Below are 25,898 nucleotides of genomic sequence, written 5' to 3'. Positions count from 1 at the left end.
GGAAAAAGTCAAGGGGTCTGAATAATTTCTGAAAGCACTGTGTACCAGAGACTTGCCAGGTTATATACTATACCAGAGTTTCTAGGTTACATACTTAGAGCTGCCAGGTTAACCTGCCAACCCACTTGTATAGATTATAACCTGACAGTAGCTCTCTATACTGAGAGTTGCCGGATTATATTCTATACCAGAGAGTTGCCAAGCAATCCTCCTGGGATGCTAGTAGCCATCCTCCCTCCTGCATGAATCTGGTCTGACCCTACTACACAGTTGATTCTAATCTATAGTAATAGATCGATGACCTTAAGTAACTGAATCTGGAGTGTCAGAGCAGGGCTGAAGAAAAAGCCTGCACAGCCAGTAGCTCACTGGAACAGGAATCTTCAACCCTGTTCCTGGAAAGCTACCCACCTGTAGGTTTTTTCGCTCCAATGCCAGTTGTACCTAACCTGGTTCAGCTCATCAAGCAGCAACATTTTTTTGAATCAGGTGTGCTAGATTAGGGTTCTGGTGAAAACCTACAAAACGGTAGCTCTCCAGGAACTGGATGTACAGCCCTGCCCTCTACCTGTGTTCACCTGAACCTACAGGAGGTATCCAAAAGCAGTTGGGAGTGCTCATCCCCCGTGAGAGCATGATCCTAACTGGTTTATACAACAGATTTTTCCCGGATTCTCTCCACCACAGTGGAGGACCCAGACAGTCATGGCATGTTCCCCCAGCCAGGCAGTTATATAGCAGCATTATGTAGGCTTGGTCTGCCTGCCTGCTGTGAGGGGAACTCCACCGCGATCGAACAGTTTGTCACAGAGAACCAGGATCACCACACTAACAGGTCACCCACTCAAGATCATATAAATATAATTACTAGTCCACAGGACCGAAAAATACTCAGATATTTCCTGTAAAAGAGCGAAAGGAAGGATCTCAAAGTGATTAAATGAAAGCATGTGCACATAAGCCCAAACAGACAGACCACCATAAAGCAGTCAGCTTAAATGAATATGGCATGGCACTATTTTCCACTGTGTGTAGTACTTCAGTGTGTGTCAGTGTTTAATTTGGCTATGCGTAAACTCACACTCAAATCAGTCTGATGGCAGTGATTTGATTCAAGGACTGGCTACAGACCCATCTCTCTGTGCTCCTCCTCCCCAGCAGAACCCATTTGGTCCTCAATAAATACACCGTTGGACTTGTGTAAAACCCCCTCCTCATGCCGATCTTGTGATGGGGAACTCCCTCCTTCGAGAAAGAAATCCTGCGTCACAAGGAAATAAGAATAATCCGGTTGGAGCGTGATTGTGGTCAGGTGATGGAATGAAGCCAGAGGCTATTGGAGGATCTGGAATCCCTGTTGGCTTAGACTGATGACGCCATGTGATGACATCATGTGATGATATGTCTTTGGTCTGTTTCCTTTACTTCTCCTGTGCTGGAATGTCCCGCAGACAGAATGAAGTAGGAGTAGTGTTGAACAGAGGAAAGCACTTGATTAAAGTTGCTGCAGCCATTACATGGAAAATGCCATTTAATTCGTAGAGGGCACTATGCATGAGTTGTCCTGGTGAATTGAGCTAACATTTTTCACTTTTGAGGGAGAATGGCAGAGACAATTCTTAAATATGTCCCAAAATAAGTACTAAGGGCACTTTCTATTTATATGAAAGAGGTGCATAGAACTAATCTCACAGAGAATCTCGCAGAAATACAGTAATTTGATTGGCAACAGTCCCACCTACAGGATACCATGAATGCTTAAAATAACAATAGAACACAACATTTCAGAGATGATCAGATTTATTACATTTAAACATAATAAGGAGAGGCATTAGAGATAATCTGTTAAGGTATGACAAAACATATACACATTTGAATATAAAGCTAGTTTATTGTGTAGCAAATCTGTAGGTTTAAAAAGGCACTTTTACATTTTAGTAGAGTCGCTGACCAGATATGTTAAGAATTATTATTAAAAGCGTCAAACCAAGCACATTTTTTTGTATGCATGTATATAAAAAAACAGAATGATAAAACCAACCTCAAAGTATGGCTAACAACAATCTGGACTTTGTGTATGTGAAATATTCCATTTCGTATGATATGAATGTGTATGTTTCCAATTGTAACTTGTACAATATGCAATGTTAAAAATTAAAATTTGAGACTAACGTTGGCTAGGCGGCTAACGTTGGCTAGGCTAGTAGTTACCCCCTAGAGTCGACATCCGCACCCCCGCGGCAATGTAGTTAGCATAATAATTTCAACAACAAAAAAACACCATCAAAGCCGTCTGTTGAGGATATGTTTTTTTGTGTGGGCTGAGTCTCAATCCACCACCCCCACCAATGGCAGCCTTCCGCATTTGTGGTGGAAGGTGGCCAAGCTAGGTGTTTGCCAGACCATGAGACATCCTTGGGGAAAATAAAGAAATAAAATCGTTCCCCACGAAAACGTCTGTAGCGTCTGAACGGTTTGGCCTAGAAACTAATATGACCACTACAGAAAGATGACTCATTAACACAATCCCCACGGGACTCGTCTGGAAGTCGGTACTGTCGATCTGCCAACTTCAGTCTGTAGCGTACGAACAGTTTGGGCTACACACTAATATGACCCCTCGATGAAGTGACTCTCCCGAACACGTCGGTTGTTTTACTCTTGGATGCCCACAAGCCTCGTCTGAAGGTAGCCCGATACTAGTAAAAACATTTATGGAAGTATGCAATGTGTAACTTTTTGGGCTACCAGGCCAAATTCAGATAGAAAAGTGACAGATCTATACCACACTTCTATGTTTCCCATTCTGAAGTTTCATTTGTGTGTGTTACTTTCAGTTTTGTACACCATCTTCAAAACAGCTGAAAATACAATATTTTTTGTTATGGAAAAAAAAGGTATATTTCACAAGGGTTTAGATGTCACAATGATTCTCTACACCAGAGTTTCCCAAACTCTGTCCTCGGGCAAAAACCAAAACGTGCACCCCTTGGGATCCCAAGTACTACACACCTGATTCAAATAATTAAAGCTTGATATCATTATTTTATGTATACCGAAAGGGGTCCTAAAATTCTAAATCAAGTTGCTAAATTATCCTTGGTATGACTATCTAGACACTTAAAGATTAAGGTTAAAGGTAGCTAACATGCTAAGTACTTGCAAAGTAGCTAAAAATAATTAAGTCGTCACAAAGTTGCCAATGATCTAAAATTGTCCGTGATGATTCACCCACCCAGCCAACCACCCTCCTTTAGTTTTTGCCTTAAGTAACCGGTTTTATGTAATCATACCAAACGCTGCATATCATACTCATTTGAGTGTCCCAGATTCTTGTTTAATATGTCTAGTCAATGAGACAAGCCTGGACATTAAAAAAATGACAGTGGTCCCCTTCTTCAAGCAGCACAATGAAAATGTTTTTACCCAGTAGTGTGACTCATAACATGCCAAAGAGTAAAGCAAATCTGAAAAGACACCTACCCTATTCCTACTTAGGAATAGAGGTACCATTTGGGACAGCTCTGGATGAAAGGTGTATGCCTTTAGTTGAAGTCTCGGTTAGAGAGGATGACAGGAGCTACCAAGGTCCAGAGGTAGAGAGCCAAGCCTATCCAGCTAGAGCTAATCTTCACCCACACTGCTGGCATACTGCTCTGCATGGCCTGGTAGTCTGCGTCAGGTCTGGGGAGAAATCAGGATCAATCACATCTTATTTACCATCTCAAAACCACATAGTAGACTGTGTTGGTTTGAAAAATCAGGTTGTCTGAGTACCACAAGACTGTTAGCCTGCTGACCTAAAGCCCTGGCATTAAATTGGGGAGCTGACGCATGTATCCAGGTCTTAAACAATGTGAATCACCGCAGTTATACCTGTACACATTCATATTCCTCTCCCATATAACCAAAGAAAACCAGAGCTACTTACTGGTACCAGTTGGTTAGTGTCATCATGATGTATAGGGAGGCCAGGCACAGGCTGAAGTGGAAGAAGGAGTAAGAGTAGGTGACCGCATCTTCCTCATTGTCCACAGCCCGTCTGACCCCGTCCTCCCCAATGGCCGCCTCGTGGTCGTCTGCAGCCAGACCCTGATCCTCCTCTGTCTGCATCAGCCTGTTCACCTGGGTGTTGTTGGACGAACGGATGCTGCAGGCGAGAAGAGGGAAAGAGCAGGAAACCCGCCAGGAAAAAAAAGGTAAGTGATGTGGACAGGCTCAAAGGGCCTGGATTTCATTTGAAAGAGCTCTAAACCAGTGACTCTCAAATCCAGTCCTGAGGATCCACAGGCTTAATCTAGCACGGTACTTTGATCAGGTGTCTCTGGTCTGGGCTGCTACGAAGAGTACCCGATTCAGTCCTGTGGGTAGTTGTGTAAAGTAACAAAGTATTTCTACTTAAGTAGTTTAGGGTATATCTGTACAATTTATATTTGTCAACTTTTACTTCACTACATTTTCAAAAGAAAATGTATACTTTCACGCCGATACATTTCCCGACACCTTCATTACTCGCTACAAACTCAAATCAACCTGAAGCTGGAAGAAAAATTAAAAAACAAATAATGTTGGAGAAAAAAAAAAAGACAAGCAACGTCGGTGAGTCGGCGCACTGATGGGTGAACTCGTTTAGCTAGGCAGCAGGCGACGACAAACAAGCAGAGTTGAGCCAATCCTCATATGTTTGGGCAAACCCAAGGGCCCTTAAGTATAAACCCCACCCACTGGGAGGCTGTCACTCGCAAAACAGTAATCTACTCAATCATGTCCGACATCGCTCTACCACCTGGACTACACCGCTCACTTCGCAAAATACATGTAGGAATCTATATTATTAAATTACTGCACACACCAACGAGCGTCTGCATTGCCAAGGGCTAAAATAGAAGTCCGTTCTATTTCTGACGCAGATCGTGCTGCAAGTCCTGCCTCTCCAATCTCCTCATTGGTTTATTGAAGCAGGTACCCACGTGCCATCTCATTTGTTATACCCACGTGGGTGACAAAGACGAATGAGGTCGGTGGTGGTAATGCACCTAATTTATGAAAGTTGCCAATCGCAATATAAAGTCAAGAGAATAAAAAGCCTAGGAGAGATGACTAGAAATGAGTCGGTTGACCGTTATGTGTGGATTAATTGGCAGAGTAGAGGACCTTGTTATTTCACCTGAAATGCACAACTCAATGTTTATATCCCAGGACAAATTAGCTAGCAACAGCAAGCTAGCTATATTGCCATATATTTTTAATGCTTTGACATGTTGACATAATTGGATTAGAGTTTGTTTTCATATTTTAACCTGCGTGTCGTGATCACGTTTGGTGTGGGGGTACAAAATATATTTATGCACGCGCGCAGCTGGTTTCGGTTCCGGAGGACAGGCACCCTTGGGCTGTATCTAAAATAGTTTTATTTTCTCAGGATGAATCCTTCATTCCATCAGATGAAATGTCTGTTAGGTTTACCAAAAGTTCATGAAACACTAGCGTCAAAGAAATCGCTGCCGTTAGCTTGCTAAACTAACTAGCCCATGTTTGCTAATGCAACAAACAGTGTTAGTTGCTGCTAGCTAATCCTATACCTAAATAGTTTAACTACCTACTTCAGCTGGCTAAAAATGTGTCCAGATTTGGGAAGCTTTGTTAACTGACGTTAACGCAAATCGAACTGACATAGCCAATTCCCCCCAAATAACGCACAGCCCCCAACTTTGGACGCACTAGCGGTTGGAGGACTAAGTAAACTTGAGCGCAACATTTAAATGGACTGGAAAATAATAGTAAGTTTTGCGACTAAAGACACCCTTCTAGCTAGCTGACCACCGATCTTTTATTGCAATTTATGTAAGTTGAGTTTTCAAAATGGTAATATGTATACACATTTTTGTAGGACACGCTGTATATCGTAAAATTCGGCTGCGCGACATACCACACATTTAATATCGAACCTTTTACCTCTGAAATATAGCTAACAGATTTGCTAATGTTGCTATCAAAAAGCTGATAGTTGTAGTATTTCCACTAAAATGTCAAACATGCTAATTGCTAACCCATATTAGCTAACATTATACAACTCCAATAATCACAAAACATTGAAGGCTTGATCACAAGATCACTGTTGGTAATGGTAATATTTCTTAACCTCTTGAAACTCTAGGGGCGTAATTTCATTTTTGGATGAAAAACGTTCCCGTTTTAAACAAGATATTTTGTCACAAAGATGCTCGACTATGCATATAATTGATAGCTTTGGAAAGAAAACACTGAATTTTCCAGAACTGCAAAGATATTGTCTGTGGGTGCCCTAGAACGGGAGCTACAGGCAAAACCAAGATGAAACGGCAACCAGGAAACCAGCAGGATTTTTGAGGCTCCGTTTTACATTGTCTCCTTATATGGCTGTGAATGCGAGAGGAATGAGCCTGCCCTTTCTGTCGTTTCCCCAAGGTGTCTGCAGCATTGTGACGTATTTGTAGGCATATCATTGGAAGATTGACCATAAGAGACTACATTTTCCAGGTGTCCGCCCGGTGTCCTCCGTCGAAATTGGTGCGTCTTTTTCAGCTGCTGGTATTTTTCCATGCGATTCTGAGGGGAAAGCAGGCTTCCACGAACTGCATATCAATGAAGAGATATGTGAAAAAACACCTTGAGGATTGATTCTAAACAACGTTTGCCATGTTTCGGTCGATATTATGGAGTTAATTCGGAAAAAGTTTGACGTTTTGGTGACTGAATTTTCGGTTCGTTTCGGTAGCCAAATGTGATGTACAAAACGGAGCGATTTCTCCTACACAAAGATTCTTTCAGGAAAAACTGAACATTTGCTATGTAACTGAGAGTCTCCTCATTGAAAACATCCAAAGCTCTTCAAAGGTAAATTATTTTATTTATTTGGTTATCTGGTTGTTGTGAAAATGTTGCGTGCTAAATGCTACTCAAAATGCTAAGCTAGCTTAGCATACTCTTACACAAATTAGTGATTTGCTATGGTTCAAAAGCATATTTTGAAAATCCGAGATGACAGTGTTGTTAAGAAAAGGCTAAGCTTGAGAGCAGGCGCATTATTTTCATTTTATTTGCGATTTTCAGAAATCGTTAACGTTGCGTTATGCTAATAAGCCTGAGGCTTTATTCACAATCCCGGATCCGGGATGGGGAGTATCAACAATGTTGAAAATACAGAGTGCTACGCTAGTCTGAATCTGGTCACATTTCCATCAGCTAACAGCGAACCCAAACCGGCTGCGAGCATGCGCCATCATGCATACATAAATTGTCGCCCCACACCAAACACGACATGCAGGTTTAATGATCAAAACAAACTCTGAACTTGGGGACAGTTCGAAAAGCATTAAACATTTATGGCAATTTCGCTAGTTAGCTTGCACTTGCTAGCTCATTTGTCGTGGGATATAAACATTGAGTTGTTATTTCACCAAAAATGCAAAAGTCCTCTACTCTGCCAATTAATCCACATAAAACCGGCAACTAAATAATTTGTAGTCATCTCTCTTCCTTCCAGGCATTTTCTTCGCTTTATATTGCGATTGGCAACTTTCATAAATTAAGTGCATTACCGCCACCGACCTCGTTCGTCTTTCAGTCACCCATGTGGGTATAACCAATGAGGAGAAGGCAAACGCAGACACTTGTTGGTGCAATAATTGAATAACAGATTTTTACATTTATTTTGCAACGCTCGAGCACACGACGTGAGCGGTGTGGTCAGCATGTAACATTAGTCAAGCCAAATACCCTTTTCTCTAAAACACTCCTGGTCAAGCTAGCTAACGTTAGGTTTCCAATGTTAGCTAACCCTCACTAGTTTAGCTAGAAATGTTATTCCTTGTGTTAGTTGATAAAGTTGTTCTTCTCACCTAGCTAAATACTGTAGACTTACGTTAGCTAGATCAATGAACATTGTAATATTCATTGGTCAAACTCACTTAACTAATGTTGTTTATAGCGTTAAAATTAGGATCCTATACCTTTAAGTATTTGTTGATGGTAGTTACCTAGTTAAGTAACGGTCTTTTCCTATTATTAGTATTATTATTATTATTTCAGAGAAAGCACGTACACCATCTTAAGATTTTTAGAGAACTGGCAGCAAACACATTGAAGAGAACATGCCTCACACTCCCGCCACCATCAAGCAGAACACATTATTGAAGGCAGCGTCTCAAATCCATCGACAAAGCTGTGGTGAAATACATGGTCCAAGGGTTCCAACTATTCGCTGTAGTAGAACGAGAACCATTAAAGGCCCACACTGCACTCCAGGATTAATGAAGCAGCCAAGGAAATTAAGGTGACTGAGGGCATGAGAGGAGTTGACCACAACGCCACCACCACCGACTGCTGGTCTGCAAGAAGAGAGCTTCATTGGTGTTACAGCCCATTGGATAGACCCTGACAGTCTCAGATGCTCTGCAGCCCTGGCCTGTAAACAGTTGAGAGGATCGCACACCTTTGAAGTGTTGGCAGGCGCCCTAAATGACATCCATACTGAGTTCGAAACTCGGAGTAAGATAGTCTGTTCTCACAATGACTACCTTAATCAAAGCTTTACAAGTTTTTGGAGAAGGTGAAAACAACAAGGCAGTCGAAGCAGTGGGTGGTGGTGAGGCAGCTAGCCAGGATGATGGTGAAGAGGAACAAGAAGAGATTGAAGTGAAGTTTGATGTGGCAACGATCCTGAATGTAGGTGGTTGAAAGTACCAGCTGCCGAAGCACCCGTGTTGTGCTTGCCACCTACTCCACTAAGGCTCTACAGGCAATGCTCTGAAAGCAACATCCAGTGAGGCTTACAAAATAAAGTGTTCTGTTCAACATTTGGCAAGTGCCAAGCACTTTGGAACAAATGCAGGAGATCTACACTTTGAAGATGAAGATACTTGCGACCTCCAGCTGCTACGCCCGAATGCTACAAGGTAGAACTCCTGGTTCATGGTTGTAGAAAGACTGAGGATCGTCAAAGGAGAGGCGGCCATCAGTTCTCTGCACAGACTTCAAGGTTCCAATAATGTAAGTAAGGATTGTATTTTATAATGTAAGGTCTTGAATATCATAAATAGGTTGCAGTATTTCCTGACCCTTTGCTTGGGGAATAATAACAGTTTCACATATCGTTGCCATACACTATCATTTAGTCAACTACTCATCCAGCCATTGATTACAGTTGTTAAATCAGGTGAAATTGTTAGTGGTCCCCTTTGTAGGTTAAAACCTGTTAAGGCTAGGCATAATACTGCCCCATTTGGATGAATTGCGTGCCCATAGTAAACTGAAAAAAAATCTGTCCAAAATTGCTAATATATGCATATAATAATAATTATTGGATAGAAAACACTCTAAAGCTTCTAAAACCGTTTGAAATATGTCTGTAAGTATAGCAATCTCCCGAACTAGTTTTGGCATCCAGAAAGTTGGGGCAACTTTGACGTCGTCGCCCCCACCCTTCCCAACCAGCTATGGAAACACGTTATGTCTTCCACTAGATGTCCTTATTTCAGTAGAGCGTTTAATTGTGCAAATCCCGCGAACTTCGACCCTTTGGGAGGAAAAAGAGTGGGTGTCACGAGAAAGAACATGTGCTTTAGGGCGTGAATTGGACACAGACCTTCCTCTGTTCCAGCTTGCCTGAGAAGAAGTACGATTGTCCGGTTGAATTGCCAATCGTTTTGTACGTTTATAACATCCGAAAGCTTGATTCTGCACTTAGTTTGACGAGTTTAGTCGACATATAATATGTAATTTTGAAGTTTTGATGCGCAACTGTTCTGGACCAGAAGTCATTTTGGGTGCATTTCAGCTGAATGTGGTAGCAGATGCTACTATATGGACACACGAACTGAAACAAAACAATGTATTGGGTAAGTATGACTCCTTCCACTACATTCTGATCGAAGACCAAAGGTAAGGGAATATTTATGTTGTAATTTTGTATTTCTGTTGACTCCAACATAGCGGAGAAATATTGCTTACGTCTGAGCGCCGTCTCAGATTATTGCATACTGTAACGTTAAAAATAAATGTGACACAGCGGTTGCATTAAGAAGCAGTGTATCTTTCTAACTATATGTAGAACATGTATATTTAGTCAAAGTTTATGATGTGTATTTCTGTTATCTGGCGGAGCTATCTATAATTTCTCCGGACATTTTTTAGCATTTTCTGAAAATGGCGTCAATGTAAACGGAGATTTCTGGATATAAATGGCATATTATTGAAAAAAAAACAAATGTACTGTGTAACATGTCCTGTTACTGTCATCTGATGACGATTTTCAAAAGGTTAGTGAATTATTTCTCTTTTAATCCTGTGTTTGTGATTGCAACTTTTGTTCGACAAAATGGCTGTATATAGTCTGTCTTTGTGGTGGTTTGACATAAATATGTGCTATGTTTTCGCCGTAAAACATTTTAGAAATCTGACACACTGGGTAGATGAACAAGGTGTTTATCTTTCATTTGAGCTATTGGACTTGTTAATGTGTGGAGGTTAAATATTTCTAAGAATATTTTTGCATTCTGTGCGCCACCGTTTGAGTTGAGCGGGGGGGTGTGGTTCCCGCTGGGGAACCTGTACCGTTAACAGGTTTTTAAGAAACAGTAGTATTTTTTTCTTCCGCAGGTTCAATCCAGCTGAAGTCGCCTTCCTCACAGAGTATGCTTCCACCATGAGCCCAGGGGCAAAGGCCATCAATATCCTGCAGGCTGAAAGCAATGTCCAGGTGGGGTGGCTACTTCCAGCTATCAACTTGATGATCACAAAACTTGACCGAATCAAGTTGTCCCTGAAGTACTGTAAGCCTCTAGTGGATGCGCTATAACTGGGACTGACGAAGCACGTCAGCCACATTTCAAGAACCTGAGCTGATCGCAGCTGCAATCCTTTCCCCCAAATTCACAACAACTTGGACGAAGGATGACGCCACCATCAGAATGGTTAGGACAAAATGTGATTCATTAACAATATTTTATTCATAAACAACTTTTGTATAGTGTACATTTTGACACATCATAGATTTGAGAAGCAGCCATTTAAACTACAATCCTGACTTTGAAGTTCAGTCCAATGGGTAGCCTACTTCGCCTTGTTGCTCCATTTATATAGATGGGAGATGGATTAATGTAGGCTCACAAAAAAACATAACTGCATGATTTCTATTGTCATCTTCCTTGTATTTCAGGAATGTACTACCACAAGGACCACATGGAAGAACCCTGCAGCTAGGTGATGGCAGAAGTCCTTCTGATGAACTGGTGGCACGAAGACATGTCAAGCACAATTAAGCTCCAAACAGCTGGACAGATACCTGGCCTGTTCAGCTGATCATAGGGAGTTGCTCAAGTCCTTCCCAGCAGTCTGAGGTTGAACACACCCTTGCCTGCCTCAACTGCATGTGAAAGGCTGTTCAGCATGGCAGGATTTGTTTTCAGCCCAATGAGAGCAGGGCTGGATTCCAGAAACTTTGAAAAACATATTTTACTGAAGATGAACTGCAAATTCAACTTCAAGTAATGACACCTTAATGCTAGCAAGCCCAAGGAAAGGGATGCCTTATGCATCTTGTCACATTTAAAATTCACAAGTCATAGGTGTCCATGTTAAAGGTATGACCTGACACATTGACTTCGAATCCAGTTCCATCAGTGGTGATGTCCTCATATTCCTACAGTGAGGTTGTGTGCAGATCTGTACATGCACTTTGAGTTACCTAAAAAAAAATGTTTTTTAAAGAAACGAACTATAGGGTTCTATACAAAACAAATTCAAGCAAAGTGACTGATTGTAACTGCTTATGTTTCGTGGCTATATTTTGTCTGTAAGAGATGTATTTAAGTGTTATCTGAGCACTTTTTGCATCCGTAAGACTTACCTTCCAGAAAAGCTCAAACCAAATAAAAGATCTGTCTGTTTTGCTTTTCAGATTTACGGCTCTAACATTTCATACTTAAAGTAGCTGATATTAAATGTACTTTCAGAGTTTTACTCAAGTAATAGTTTAATGAGTGACTATCTTCTAAATGAGTCGTTTTCCAGTAAGGTATCTTTACTTCTACTCAAGTATGGCTTTTGGGTACCTTTTCCACCACTGCCTGTGGTTCCTCAGGATTGGAGAGAACCTTACTCTAGGTTGTGATGTCATACCTGGCATACAGTGTGCAGAAGAAGAAGATGACCAGTCCTATGATGCCCTGTGCATCCCACCACTGGACCTCTTGTCCTGGGGCAGGTGTAGGGCTGGGGGTGTTGTAGACCAGACTCAGCAGGCTGGGGTTACACTTACGATCTGTAGGAAGAAAGATAATACTGCAATACCGATGAAGGCCAAAATGTTATGCTTTTAAAACCAGAGTCACATCTATTTTCCTCTCTCGTGATTTTTGGCTGCAACTCATTTCATGTTGGATGAAGTGATCGCTGACCCAAGTTGACCTTTCAGGTAAAATATGCTTCTTCACAGTCTGTTGCAGACTTCCCATTACACGAATTCCATGAGTCAGTATGCAGCCATGTGAGTCAGGGTTACGAGCATTGTGAACCATGATTCTGAACAGGGTCATCAGTAGGGTCATGATGAAACTTACTGGGGTTGTTGGTCATGGCAGACCATGTGACATACATGGTGTAGAGGGAAATGAGGGAGGCCTGGAGCAGGCCTGAGCTAGGCTGGGCCTCCTGGGGAAAATAAGTAAATAAACAAGACAGACACACGACACATTAGTCGAACTCTGTTCAACAACATTCACATGAACAAATTGTTCACAGGTGCAATATGCAGAAATTGCACCGCCATTTCCTGGTTGCTAAAGTTCAAACAGTCGCCTAATTTCTGTGTGACAATACAAGCAGTCATTGTGTAGAAAATCCTTGTATCACTACAGCTGTGAAATATAATTTCCATTACCAAAAATATTGTATTTTCAGCTGTTTGAAATGGGTGAACAAAATCAAAAGACAAAAACTAAACTTAAGCATAGAAAAAGCGCAGATAGAACAAAACTACCACTTAAACGTGCTTTCAATGAGAATAACAGATCTATAGCTCAGTTATATATTGTAGTTAACATTTTGATGATCTTGGATAATTTCAAACATTGCTAATATTTACACTCCAGAATGAACTTCAGTATGTGTATGTATTTCAAGGAGTGCAGGCTGTTTCAGTCTTGTTCCTCAAAGAAACATTGTACTCTATAAAACTGTGGGAACTTTCAGTGTGCATGTTTCGATCTTTCGAGACTGAAACCTCACCTGAACTTTGGGCAGGATGGCAACAATGGAGATGATGATGCAAAAGATTAAGTTAAGGCTAATGAAGATCTTGTGTTCAGTGCAGTCATCTCCCGTGGTGTAATAGACATAGAACAAGACCACAGCAGAGAAGGCCAGGGCATAGTGTAGCACCGTGAACGACAGGAGAGCTGTGGGAGGGGAACCATAAGAATATCACATTCAATTAAACCAGGGTCAATAGCAATATTTGTCAGGAACACTCAGGGAAATGTCAGTTTACTTCCTGAACTGACTGAATAAAAATAGAACTGACCCCAAACCTGGAGAAAACATTGACAAAAAGTCAATTTAAATGGACGTAGACAACACTAATTTAAAATTATCAGACTGTATTAACAATCAGTACCTGCAAACCAGCACTTGCTGTTTCCCTCCTCAGCATTCTCCAGCCAGGACTGGTTCCAGGTGTGAGACAAATCTACCAGCAGGATCAGTTGGATGATGATGAAGATGAAGGAACCCACTACGCCAAAGTAGAACCACACTGGAACACACGGTGAGTTGCTAAGACTAAATATGCAATGGGTGATTAATTGACCATAATTGACTACACGTCATTGGCAGTGGCGATGCGTCACTTGGGCCGGGCCCACCAATATCCAGGAGATTTGCATGCAATTCTGTTATTTCATGTCACAATAATATATCATATCAGTTAGCAAACAATTTAAATATATATATTTTTAAAAGAAGCTTGATCTAATAAAGTATGTGGTTGCTTTCCCATTGTATTGGTACATTTTCGTTGAGTCAGGCAGCCCCGAAATGCAACTGTTCCAGCCTTGCTCAGTGCTTTCTGTGGTGAAGAGTCAAACAAAGAAAGTACAGAGCGCAGGTGTTGTTGAACTTCGCTGGTTGCGCGTGTTTGGCTGAGGGTATGTCCACTCATGGGGACACTACCTGACCGCAGCATCTACTGGGAGAGCGAGCCATCAGAAGCCCTTATTCAGTGCTCCATTGGTTTACAGTAGAAGTGCCCACCCATGAAGGCTCAATGCTATTGGCCACAGATAAAGCAAGGTTTTATGCTGTGTAATTTTGATTGGACTGATGTGCCAACGTCATAGCTAGCTAGTTGTTTACCATGTCTTCAAGCTAGGTAAAATATGTCAACTCGAGGTCGACCGATTAATCGGAATGGCCGATTAATTAGGGCTGATTTCAAGTTTTCATAACAATCGGAAATAGGTATCTTTGGACACCGATTTGGAATATATATATATATTTTTTACACCTTTATTTAACTAGGCAAGTCAGTTAAGGACACATTCTTATTTTCAATGACGGCCTAGGAACACTGGGTTAACTGCCTTGTTCAGGGGCAGAACGACAGATTACCTTGTCAGCTCGGGGATTCAATCTTGCAACCTTACAGTTAACTAGTCCAACGCTCTAACCACCTGATTACATTGCACTCCACGAGCCTGCCTGTTATGCAAATGCAGTAAGCCAAGGTAAGTTGCTTGCTAGCATTAAACTTATCTTGTAAAAAACATTCAATCATAATCACTAGTTAACTACACATGGTTGATGATATTACTAGTTTATCTAGCGTGGCCTGCGTTGCATATAATCGATGCGGTGCATATTTGTGAAAAAGGACTGTCGTCGTTCCAATGTGTACCTAACCATAAACATCAATGCCTTTCTTAAAATCAATACACAGCAGTATACATTTTTAAACCTGCATATTTAGCTCAAAGAAATCCAGGTTAGCAGGCAATATTAACCAGGTGAAATTGTGTCACTTCTCTTGCGTTCATTGCAAGCAGAGTCGGTGTATATGCAACAGTTTGGGCCGCCTAATCTGCCAGAATTTTACGCAATTATGACATAACATTAAAGGTTGTGCAATGCAACAGGAATATTTAGACTTATGGATGCCACCCGTTAGATAAAATACGGAACAGTTTCGTATTTCAATGAAAGAATAAACGTCTTGTTTGAGATGATAGTTTCCGGATACGACCATATTAATGACCTAAGGCTCGTATTTCTGTGTGTTATTATGTTATAATTAAGTCTATGATTTGATATTTAGTAGAGCAGTCTGACTGAGTGGTGGTAGGCACCAGCAGGCTCGTCAGCATTCATTCAAACAGAACTTTCGTGCGTTTTTGCCAGCAGCTCGTGTCTGTGCTTTATGACTTCAAGCCTATCAACTCCAAAGATTAGGCTGGTGTAACCGATGTGAAATGGCTAGCTAGTTAGCGGGGTGCACGCTAATAGCATTTCAAACGTCACCCGCTCTGAGACTTGGATGGAGTGGTTGTTCCCCTTGCTCTGCATGGGTAACGCCGCTTCAAGGATGGCTGTTGTCGATGTGTTCCTGGTTCGAGCGAGGAGAGGGACGGAAGCTATACTGTTACACTGGCAATACTAAAGTGCCTATAAGAACATCCAATAGTCAAAGGTATATGAAATACAAATGGTATAGAGGGAAATAGTCCTATAATAACAACTACAACCTAACCCTTCTTACCTGGGAATATTGAAGACATGTTAAAAGGAACCACCAGCTTTCATATGTTCTCATGTTCTGAGCAAGGAACTTAAACGTCAGCTTTTTTACATGGCACATATTGCACTTTTACTTTCTTCTTCAATAATTTGTTTTTGCATTATTTATTTGAGGCTAAATTGATTTTATTGATGTATTATATTAAGTTAAAATAAGTGTTAATTCAGTAATTGTAATTATTACAAATAAATCCAATTAAATCATTTGTAAATATGTATTTATCGTCCGATTAATTGGTATCGGCTTTTTTGGTCCTCCAATAATCGGTGTTGAAAAATCCCAAATCGTTCGACCTCTAATGTCAACTAACTTTGCTATCTCCTAGCAAATCATTTTCAAACTTATCATTATGTGATTGGTGATGGATCATGAAGCAGTGGCTAACATCTATTTTAAGGTAGGCTAGCTATAATATCCTATGTCTTATTGTTGATGTTTGACGGAAAACTAATACCCATGGAACCACATGTAGAAGAGTTATACATCTTTGATATAACTGTACAATAGATGAAGGGAATAGCATTCACTTATGCAAATGTTGCATATTGTTAGCCAGGCCCCTTTGTAACAGGCAGACACACGCAGTGTTGCAATATTGCAGACCGATTACTAGCTAAGTTTATAAAAAGTATGCTCTATTACTGTGGTCTTCCGTGCAATATGAGCTGAAGATAAGGGAAGTAGCCTTAAACTGTTCATAACCCAAATGTTGTAACTCCAAACTAATTTCTGGGATTGGTTATTAGTGCATTCTATGTGTAGCCAGTGTCGTAGTTTTGATGCACGAGCTTCGTCGATTGCGTTTTCCCCACCAATATTTTCGTTAAAATTGCCACTGGTTACTAGTGTTTAGAGGAAGCTATTTAACATTGAAGTAATATAATAGAGTATACCTGTGTTGAATGTCCCATCTGGAATGAAGAAGGCTCCTACAGTTATCCCCACCAGTATAAGGAACTTGAAGAACCAGAATCTGAGAGGACAAAGCCACAGGCATTCATTCAATACATCACTTCATACAAAAAACAAGTCCTGTGTCTGTACGCCATTAATAAAATAAAACACTGGTCATATTTTATAGGGCAATAGCGCAATGTTTTTTTTCCATGGCTAAAAAAATGAATTTAGCAGGCCAACCTATTTGCTCCTGCTGTATGTAAAACATTGTGCTATAGCTTGTAAAATAAATGTGACTCTGGATGACACCACAATGTTTGTTTCCAACATTAGTGTTTCTTTCCTAAAGAAGTTATATCCGCCTCGTGTTTTGTTTCCTTGCCATGATACAAACGAGAATGCAATATTTTATACTGGTATGTAAACAAATAAGGGTGTGGGGGAGATGCTTCACTGCCCTGGTCTGGCCAGCAGAGGGCAATGTATTCCCAAAGATCACTATCCACTACAATAAAAGTCTGCTACATACCCGTTCTGTAGTGAGGCTCGGGGGTCCTTGCTGCTGCGAACACGGATCATGATGATGGAGAACAGGAAGAAGAAGCAGGCCATGGCAAAGCACATGCGGTACACAGACTTGTAGCCCACGATGACATCACAGTTAACCTTGTTTTCAATGCCTGGTATGGTTATGGAAGTTCCACCAACACAGAACCCAGGTATCTGATAGATCAGTGAAGAAACATAGTAAGAATTGAACCAACAATCTACGTAACACAGGTCAAAAAGTTGTCAACCACAGGGCCTTCTACACCAACTTCTGACACTAACTGGGTAAGAACCAGTCTCCTGCAAGCCACAAGTCTGTGTTAGCCCACTGAGCTAAAACCTTGGCACTAGTTCAGGGAGCTAACATAAATGTGTAGGTTTCAGGCAAGGCTCCTCATCAAGCAACCAAGACCAGGGTTGTGTTATGTGGTGTTACCTTCTTGAGCTGAGCCTCCATGCCAGGTAGGATCATGATGACAGAGACCAGGGACCCCAGCAGCAGCAGGAAGGAGAAGGCCAGCCGGGACACAGTGGAGTTGTAGGTGGAGGGACAGCATCCTGACAGCAGACAGGGAGCGGAGCCACACAGACATGATGCCTAGATAGATTGCACAGACAAGTCAAATTTTTGGTGTGCCAGAGAGAGATGGCATAATCTGGCAAATACATGCATGGTTTGTGTGTTTGCAACAAATCTACTGTGCGCCACTGCATGTTATTCCCTTTATACAGCTCCATTCCTGTGTATTGTATTCCTCGTGTTGGTTACTATTTAATAATATAAAACTCTGCCTCGTTGGGAAAGGTTCTTAAGCAAGCGTTTCACTGTAAAGTGACAATTTGATAAGCTTTAAAAAACAAAACAGTCACGGCAACCATTGCGTTTCCCATCCAAATGAACCAGGACAACTGTTAGTTGTATTGAAGGTAATCCTGCCAGAGACAATGACAGAGGCTGCCACTCATACAATTACAGTACAGCAATGAACACTAACATAGCCGTCTGATGCATGCTCTTTCTCAAGAAAGATTTTCTCATGATTTCTTGTTTTCCCTCATAACATATTGGTGGAGATCCAAGGTCCCTTTCCAATGCGTTTTAAGAAGAAGCGTGAAGAGGAACTGGAGCAATCAGGACTGATGAATTGAGGAAGACCCCAGTGGTGTGTATGTGTTGTATGAGGTCACAGAAGGACAATGCTCCTTGGGAGGCATCTCACTGCTCTCTGATGATACATGAAGACTGTCAAGTCAAGGGATGCTGTGTGAACTAGAGGTATAGGCTGGATCAGCCCAGAGATGTGTGAAGCATAGTTTAGTCAAGCCTATGATGTGGTAGCTGGGAAGGATCAGCCATCCTTCATTAAATGATTGTGAGTTAAAGTGCATTCAGAAATGGATTATTCTCCCCATTTCAACATACACTTAATGACAAAGCAAAAAGCAGGTTTTTAGAAATGTATATAACATAAAAAACTGATATCTCACATTTACATAAGTATTCAGACCCTTTACTCAGTACTTTGTTACAACAGCTTTAGCAGCGATTACAGCAGAGTCTTCTTGGGGATGATGCTACAAGCTTGGCACACCTGTATTTGGGGAGTTTCTCCCATTCTTCTCAAGCTCGGTCAAGTTGGATGGGGAGTGTCGCTGCACAGTTATTTTCAGGTCTCTCCAAAGATGTTCAATTGGGTTTAAGTATGGGGTCTGGCTGGGCCACTCAAGGACATTCTCCCGCGATCCTGACTGGTCTCCCAGTCCCTGAAATACAGCTATAGGAAGAGTCTTGGTGGCTCCAAAATTCTTACATTTAAGAATGACGGAGGCCACTGTGTTCTTGGGGACCTTCATTGCTGAAGAAATGTTTTGTTACCTTTCCCCAGATCTGTGCCTTGACACAATCTTGTCTCAGAGCTGTCAACTGTGGGACCTTACATAGATGGGAGTATGCCTTTCCAAAACATGTCAAATCAATTGAATTTCTCACAGGTGGACTCCAATCAAGTTGTAGAAACATCTCAAGGATGATCAATGGGAATAAGATGCACCTGAGCTCAAGTCTCATAGCAAAGGGTCTGAATAATTATGTAAATAAGGTAAAAAAAAAAAAAAATAATACATTTGCTAAAATTTCTAAAAACATGTTTTCGCTTTGTCATTATGGGGTATTGTGGGTAGATTGAGATTTAAAAAAAAATCAATTTTAGAATAAGGCTGTAAAGTAACTAAATGTGGACCATGTCAAGGGTCTGAATTCTTTCCAAATGCAGGCTGTATGCACCAGGATAGGCCATAAAGTGGAGCAGTAGTGTGTACAAGCTACACAAGGGTGTAGCCATTGTAGTTAAAACAGACACAGGGCTTTATGGTGACGTAAGAATGTGGTATAAACTCTTCAATAGAAAGGGTCAATAGGCCTAACACTCTCTGAATGGTCATTTTAGTGGTGTGGGGGTCCCCAATATTGGATGAAATTCACGTTCTATTGCTCAAGCAGGCTTAGAAAACGTTCAGTGACTAACAAATATACTAAACATTATTATTGAATTCGCCCGCAACATGGCATCGAATATGAAAAGGAATAATTTCAGTCACGCAGATGATTTGGGGTGGGAGGGGACAGCGTGACGCAGTGAAACCGGAAATTAGCCTAACATGAAACTGCTGACTTTTTCAGCAAATAAAACCATGTTAATTGACCGACAAAACAAGTGTCTGTTTTCAAACGAAAGTATTTAAAACCACTTCAGATCAGCATAACATATTAGAATATACTGGGAAAACAGTGTCTGTGTTTACATAAGGACCCAAAAACAAACGTCGTTGCACACTCTAACAAAGTGAGCAAAATGACAAATAGGAAGTTAATTTATACTTACACAGCTAGCAATTGAACACAATGCCATACACGCTCCCATTTCAGTTTAGAACGAATACCCCAGTCCTAATTAAACGAAGAAAACCCCAAAATGTCAACAAGTTACTTGAAAACGTTGTTGAACTTCGCGTAGTTTCCTTCGACGCTATCCAAGCAGCAACAGGGCGTGTCTGAAGAATCAGGTACACCCTTTTGTTAGTCGGTAACTCAACACCGTCGACGGTGATATGTCCATGGGTGTCTTCAATCCAACATCTGGTCTAATCAGCTGCTGATGCGTTTAATAATTTAGCAATATAAATAGCTCACATTCTAATTGAGGCTTAAAGTCCAGAATTACATTTTTATATGAAAAACAACCGTATACTGTAATACGTGGAAGACACACACACACATACACTTATAAATAATCTTCATGCTTGTTCATAAATCCTGGACAGTCAAATGTGTATATCACCTCTTTCCCTGATTATTCCACATCAGAAGGGAGAAGCATCAGCATTAAAACATGGTCCATTTACCCCAGTTGGACTTGTTTGCACTTGACACTTGATGTTATGTTATGTTGTCCGAGTAGTTAAGAAGTCATCTTTAGCAGCTACTTACAGATTCCTTAATCAACTGAAAAATCTATCTATAGTAATTGGGCTGGCAAATTAATAGACAGGGGCAATTTCTCAGATTGTTCAGACAATTCTCAAAAATAGGAACTTCCCGTGAGTTAGGATGTTTGATATGCTTTTTACATGTATTGTAACAAAGACAATAACATAGATAAACATGATAAAAGTGGCCATTTTAGGCCTATACGTTCCCTCTGAAAGACCAATGATCTGTGAACTTACAGTTGAAGTCAGAATTTTACATACACTTAGGTTGGAGTCATTAAAACTTGTTTTTCAACCACTCCACACATTTCTTGTTAACAAACTATAGTTTTGTCAAGTCGATTAGGACATCTACTGTGTGCATGACACAAGTCATTTTTCCAACAATTGTTTACAGACAGATTATTTCACTTATAATTCACTGTATCACAATTCCAGTAGGTCAGAATTTACATACATTAAGTTGACTGTGACTTTAAACAGCTTGGAAAATTCCAGAAAATGATGTCATGGTTTTAGAAGCTTCTCTTAGGCTAATTGAGTCAATTGGAGGTGTACCTGTGGATGTATTTCAAGGCCTACCTTCATAGTCAGTGCCTCTTTGCTTGACATCATGGGAAAATCAAAAGGAATCAGCCAAAACCTCAGCAAGAAATTTGTAGACCTCCACAAGCCTGCTTCATCCTTGGGAGCAATTTCCAAACGCCTGAAGGTACCAAGTTCATCTGTATAAACAATAGTACGCAAGTATAAACACCATGGGACCACGCAGCTGTCATACTGCTCAGGAAGGAGATGCGTTCTGTCTCCTAGAGATTAACATATTTTGGTGCGAAGAGTGCAAATCAATCCCAGAACAACAGCAAAGGACCTTGTGAAGATGCTGGAGGAAACAGGTATAAAAGTATCTATATCCACAGTAAAACAAGTCCTATATCAACATAACCTGAAAGGCTACTCCACAAGGAAGAAGCCACTGCTCCAAAACCGCCATATAAAAGCCAGACTACGGTTTGCAACTGCACATGGGGACAAAGATCATACTTTTTGGAGAAATATGTAGTCTGATGAAACAGAAATGGAACTGTTTACACGTAATGACCATTGTTATGTTTGGAGGAAAAAGGGGGAGGCTTGTAAGCCAAAGAACACCATCCCAACTGTGAAGTGAGGGGGTGGCGGCATCATGTTGTGGGGGTGCTTTGCTGCAGGAGGGACTAGTGCACTTCACAAAGTAGAAGGCATCATGAGGCAGGAAAATTATGTGGATATATCGAGGCAGCATCTCAAGACATCAGTCTGGAAGTTAAAGCTTGGTCGCAAATGGGTCTTCCAAATGGACAATGACCCCAAGCATACTTCCAAAGTTGTGGCAAAATTGCTTCAGGACCACAAAGTCAAGGTTTTGGAGTGGCCATCACAAAGCCCTGACCTCAACCCTATAGAAAATTTGTGGCCAGAACTGAAAAAACGTGTGTAAGCAAGGAGGCCTACAAACCTGACTCAGTTACACCAGCTCTGTCAGGAGGAATGGGCCAAAATTCACCCAACTTATTGTGAGAAGCTTGTGGAAGTCTACCCAAAATGTTTGACCCAAGTTAAACAATTTAAAGACAATGCTACCAAATACACTCAATTAGTATGTAAACTCAATTAGTATGTAAAAATTCCCACTGGGAATGTGATGGAAAAAAAAATCTCTCTACTATTATTCTGACATTTCACATTCTTAAAATAAAGTAGTGATCCAAACTGACCTATGACAGGGAATTTTTACTAGAATTAAATGTCAGGAATTGTGAAAAACTGAGTGTAAATGTATTTTGCTAAGGTGTATGTAAACTTCTGATTCAACTGTAACAACGTTCTTCTGTTGAAGGAGGAGCAGACCAAAATGCAGCGTGGTGGTTACTCATATTTATTGTTGAAAAATGACTAGACATGAAAATACTGAAATGTACAAAAAAACAAAAAAAACAACAACAGACGGAACCGTGAAAAAAAACTATACAGCCTATCTAATGACTACAAACACAGAGACAGGAAAAATCACCCACGAAACACTCAAAGAATATTGCTGCCTAAATATGGTTCCTAATCAGAGACAACGATAATCACCTGACTCTGATTGAGAACCGCCTCAGGCAGCCATAGACTATGCTATACACCCCACAAAACCCCAAGATGAAACACACCACAATAAACCCATGTCACACCCTGGCCTGACCCAATAAATGAAGATAAACATAATACATTTTGACCAGGGTGTGACATGTACATGATACAGACAACACCTTGGTGTCATTATACTCAATCGTGTGCTCTAAATATGGAGTATCACTACATTCTGAAATACAATTTTACACATTAATTTATTCAACACGAATTCCCCTGGTGATGACATTATTATCTGGAACTTGTGAGAACCCCAACTTGTTTGAGTAGACCATAGAATCTGAGGGTTCCATAAAGAGAATTGAGATCATGAGGGCTTTTGGATTCTGAGAGCCATTTTGTTCTGTGACCTAAAAACGGGTGTATTCATTAGTCAGATTCCATTGCAAAACATTGTCTGTTCCTCCAAATGGAAAATGTTCCTTTTGTGCTGTTTGGTTCCTAGAGTAAATCGTAAACGGTTTTCCGTTGCAAAATGTTTTGCGACAGACAAAATGTTTAGCAACGGAATCCGACTACTGAATACAGTTCATCCAGAGACACATGGCGGCCATTGTTGTTGAGGTCCGAGTTTATCGATATGATCGTAGACGTCCTCAGTATATTCTACACAGATGGTGTAAGCCCCAATTGACGGCACTCCTTGACCTTCTTCAAAATGCTTCAGTTGGGTAACTTTATATTCTCTGTCCATGCATCTATCATCGGCCCCACTTTTCAACAAACAAATGCAGCTTTCTACACTAAATGCCAATGGCAAAATTCAATGAGGACAAGTGCATACATCCTCATACTGTTCTTCACCAGCAACATAAGCAAAAGAAATCAATAGAAAGTGATTAAGAATTAGACAGTGGTTTCTTCAAGGGAACCACACTCCTAATCTGAAGTATAAACTCTCCAGTCAATACAAAGAACAATGAGTGTCCAATTGTATTTGATGAGGGAGAAAATATTCTGATACCCTACCACACATGAATGTTTGACGAAACCAATGCTGATGTGGGTGAAGGATTTTTGTTCCAGCTAGCATTAACTAACGCAACCGATACCAATCAAGTCGTAAATGATGACGATGGTTGACAGGGTGTTGCTGATTGGCACTCAACTGCCTATACTGTCCCTAGAGTTCAGGGCCTGTATTCACATGGCTTCTCAGATTGAAGTGACTCAAATCCTATTCTTTTGTATATCCGATTCGGTTCATTTTCCTGCAGTCTGAACAGCCAAAAAGCACATGGAATCAGATATTTCAAGCCACATTTCGAACCACCTTCGTCTATCCTTTTGTGGACCCTAAGCGAGATTTGGTGGTGGGGCAATTTTTTTTGTGCCCCCCTATTGACGGTAGAGAGAAACAATTGTCTTTTAAAGGTTTTCCTGTAATTCTACATATTTTGCCATGGGGCGTAGAGAAAACATTGCAGTTTTAAAGGAAGTCTTCTGCAGTTCTACACATTTTGCCATGACTTATGCCAGCTGTAAATGAGATCTTGTTCTCAACTAGCTTACCTGGTTAAATTAAGGTGAAAAAAATAAAAAAATAAATGATATCTGAGTGAGAGTGACTAACAAAATCAATCGGGCCCCATGGAAGTCAGGGCCCCTGTGCACATGCCCTGCGTGCCCGGTTGGTATTAGGCAATGATTACAAGTTTAGATAACTGCCGAGACTAATTTACCAATCAATTTTAATTTGCTGACATGGCTAAGTGAGTGACTGTCAGCGACTGGCAAAACAAGATAAAAAATGCTGATGCACAAAAAAATTTCAAACTTGCACTTTCTGTATTCTACTATTCTAACTCTCAACAGTAAATTGAGAGTCTGACTAAGTTCCCCAAAAAAGATACACAGTGTCAGTCAAAAGTTTGGACACACCTACTCATCGAAGGATTTTTCTATATTTGTTCTATTTTCTTTATTGTAGAATAATATTGAAGACATCAACACTATGAAATATGGAATCATGTAGTAACCAAAAAAGTGTTAAACAAATCAAAATCTATTTTATATTTGAGATTCTTCGAAGTAGCCGCCCTTTGCCTTGATAACAGCATTGCACAATCTTGACATTCTCTCAACCAGCTTCACCTGGAATGATTTTCCAGCAGTCTTGAAGGAGTTCCCACATATGCTGACCACTTGTTGGCTGCTTTTCCTTCATTCTGCGGTTCAACTCATCCAAAACCATCTAAATTGTGTTGAGGTTGGGTGATTGTGGAGGCCAGATCATCTGATGCAGCAATCGATCACTCTCCTTGGTCAAATAGCCCTTGCACAGCCTGGAGGTGTGTTTGGTTGTTGTCCTGTTGAAAAACAAATCAAATCAAGTGTTATTGGTCACATACACATGTTTATCAGATGTTATTGCGGGTGTAGCGAAATGCCTGTGTTTCTAGCTCCAACAGTACAATAATATCTAACAAGTATTATTTAATAATTTCACAACATATACCCAATACACCAAAATCTAAGTAAAGGAATGTAATTAAGAATATATAAATATATGGACGAGCAATGTCAGAGCGGCATAGGCTAAGATACAGTAGAATAGAATAGAGTACAGTATATACACTACCGTTCAAAAGTTTGGGGTCAGTTAGAAATGTCCTTGTTTTTGAAAGAAAAGCAAATAACATCAAATTGGTCAAAAATACAGTGTAGATGTTGTAAATGACTATTGTAGCTGAAAATGGCAGATTTCTTTAATGGAATATCTACATAGGTGTACAGAGGCCCATTATCAGCAACCATCACTCCTGTGTTCCAATGGCACGTTGTGTTAGCTAAGAAGCTAATTGATCATTAGAAAACCCCTTTGTTAGCACTGCTGAAAACTGTTGTGCTGATGCAATAAAACTGCCCATTAGACGAGTTGAGTATCTCGAGCAGCAGCATTTGTGGGTTTGATAAAAGGCTGAAAATGACCAGAAACAAAGAACTTTCTTCTGAAACT

General features: G+C 40.6%; 1 protein-coding gene across 1 annotated transcript; it reads right to left on the bottom strand.

Moving 5' to 3' along the window:
- Positions 1 to 1,782: 1,782 nt before the first annotated feature.
- On the bottom strand, positions 1,783 to 20,335 carry LOC135549811 (serine incorporator 1-like). The gene is made up of 10 exons (XM_064980127.1): positions 20,158 to 20,335; positions 17,712 to 17,873; positions 17,256 to 17,449; positions 16,723 to 16,802; positions 13,655 to 13,792; positions 13,267 to 13,436; positions 12,600 to 12,690; positions 12,160 to 12,301; positions 3,932 to 4,150; positions 1,783 to 3,684 (listed from the first exon to the last, which is right to left on the bottom strand). Exons 1-10 carry the CDS (start codon positions 20,194 to 20,196, stop codon positions 3,546 to 3,548), a joined length of 1,374 nt encoding a protein of 457 aa, XP_064836199.1. The 5' UTR covers positions 20,197 to 20,335; the 3' UTR covers positions 1,783 to 3,545.
- Positions 20,336 to 25,898: the final 5,563 nt, after the last annotated feature.

This window comes from Oncorhynchus masou, chromosome 12 (assembly GCF_036934945.1).
Source record: "Oncorhynchus masou masou isolate Uvic2021 chromosome 12, UVic_Omas_1.1, whole genome shotgun sequence".
Classification (NCBI taxonomy): Eukaryota; Metazoa; Chordata; class Actinopteri; order Salmoniformes; family Salmonidae; genus Oncorhynchus; species Oncorhynchus masou.
The sequence above is the reverse complement of the archived record's forward strand: the minus strand, read 5'-3'. Positions and strand labels throughout refer to the sequence as shown.

Bases quoted from the DNA above. Each gene is read 5' to 3' on its own strand.
- LOC135549811 (XM_064980127.1), bottom strand. From the start codon at position 20,196: ATGGGAGCGTGTATGGCATTGTGTTCAATTGCTAGCTGT. The intron at 17,450-17,711 runs GTAACACCACAT...CTGATCTATCAG, and splicing joins TGGAGGCTCAGCTCAAGAAG to ATACCTGGGTTCTGTGTTGG. The intron at 13,793-16,722 runs GTATACTCTATT...CGTGTGTTCCAG, and splicing joins AGATGGGACATTCAACACAG to TGTGGTTCTACTTTGGCGTA.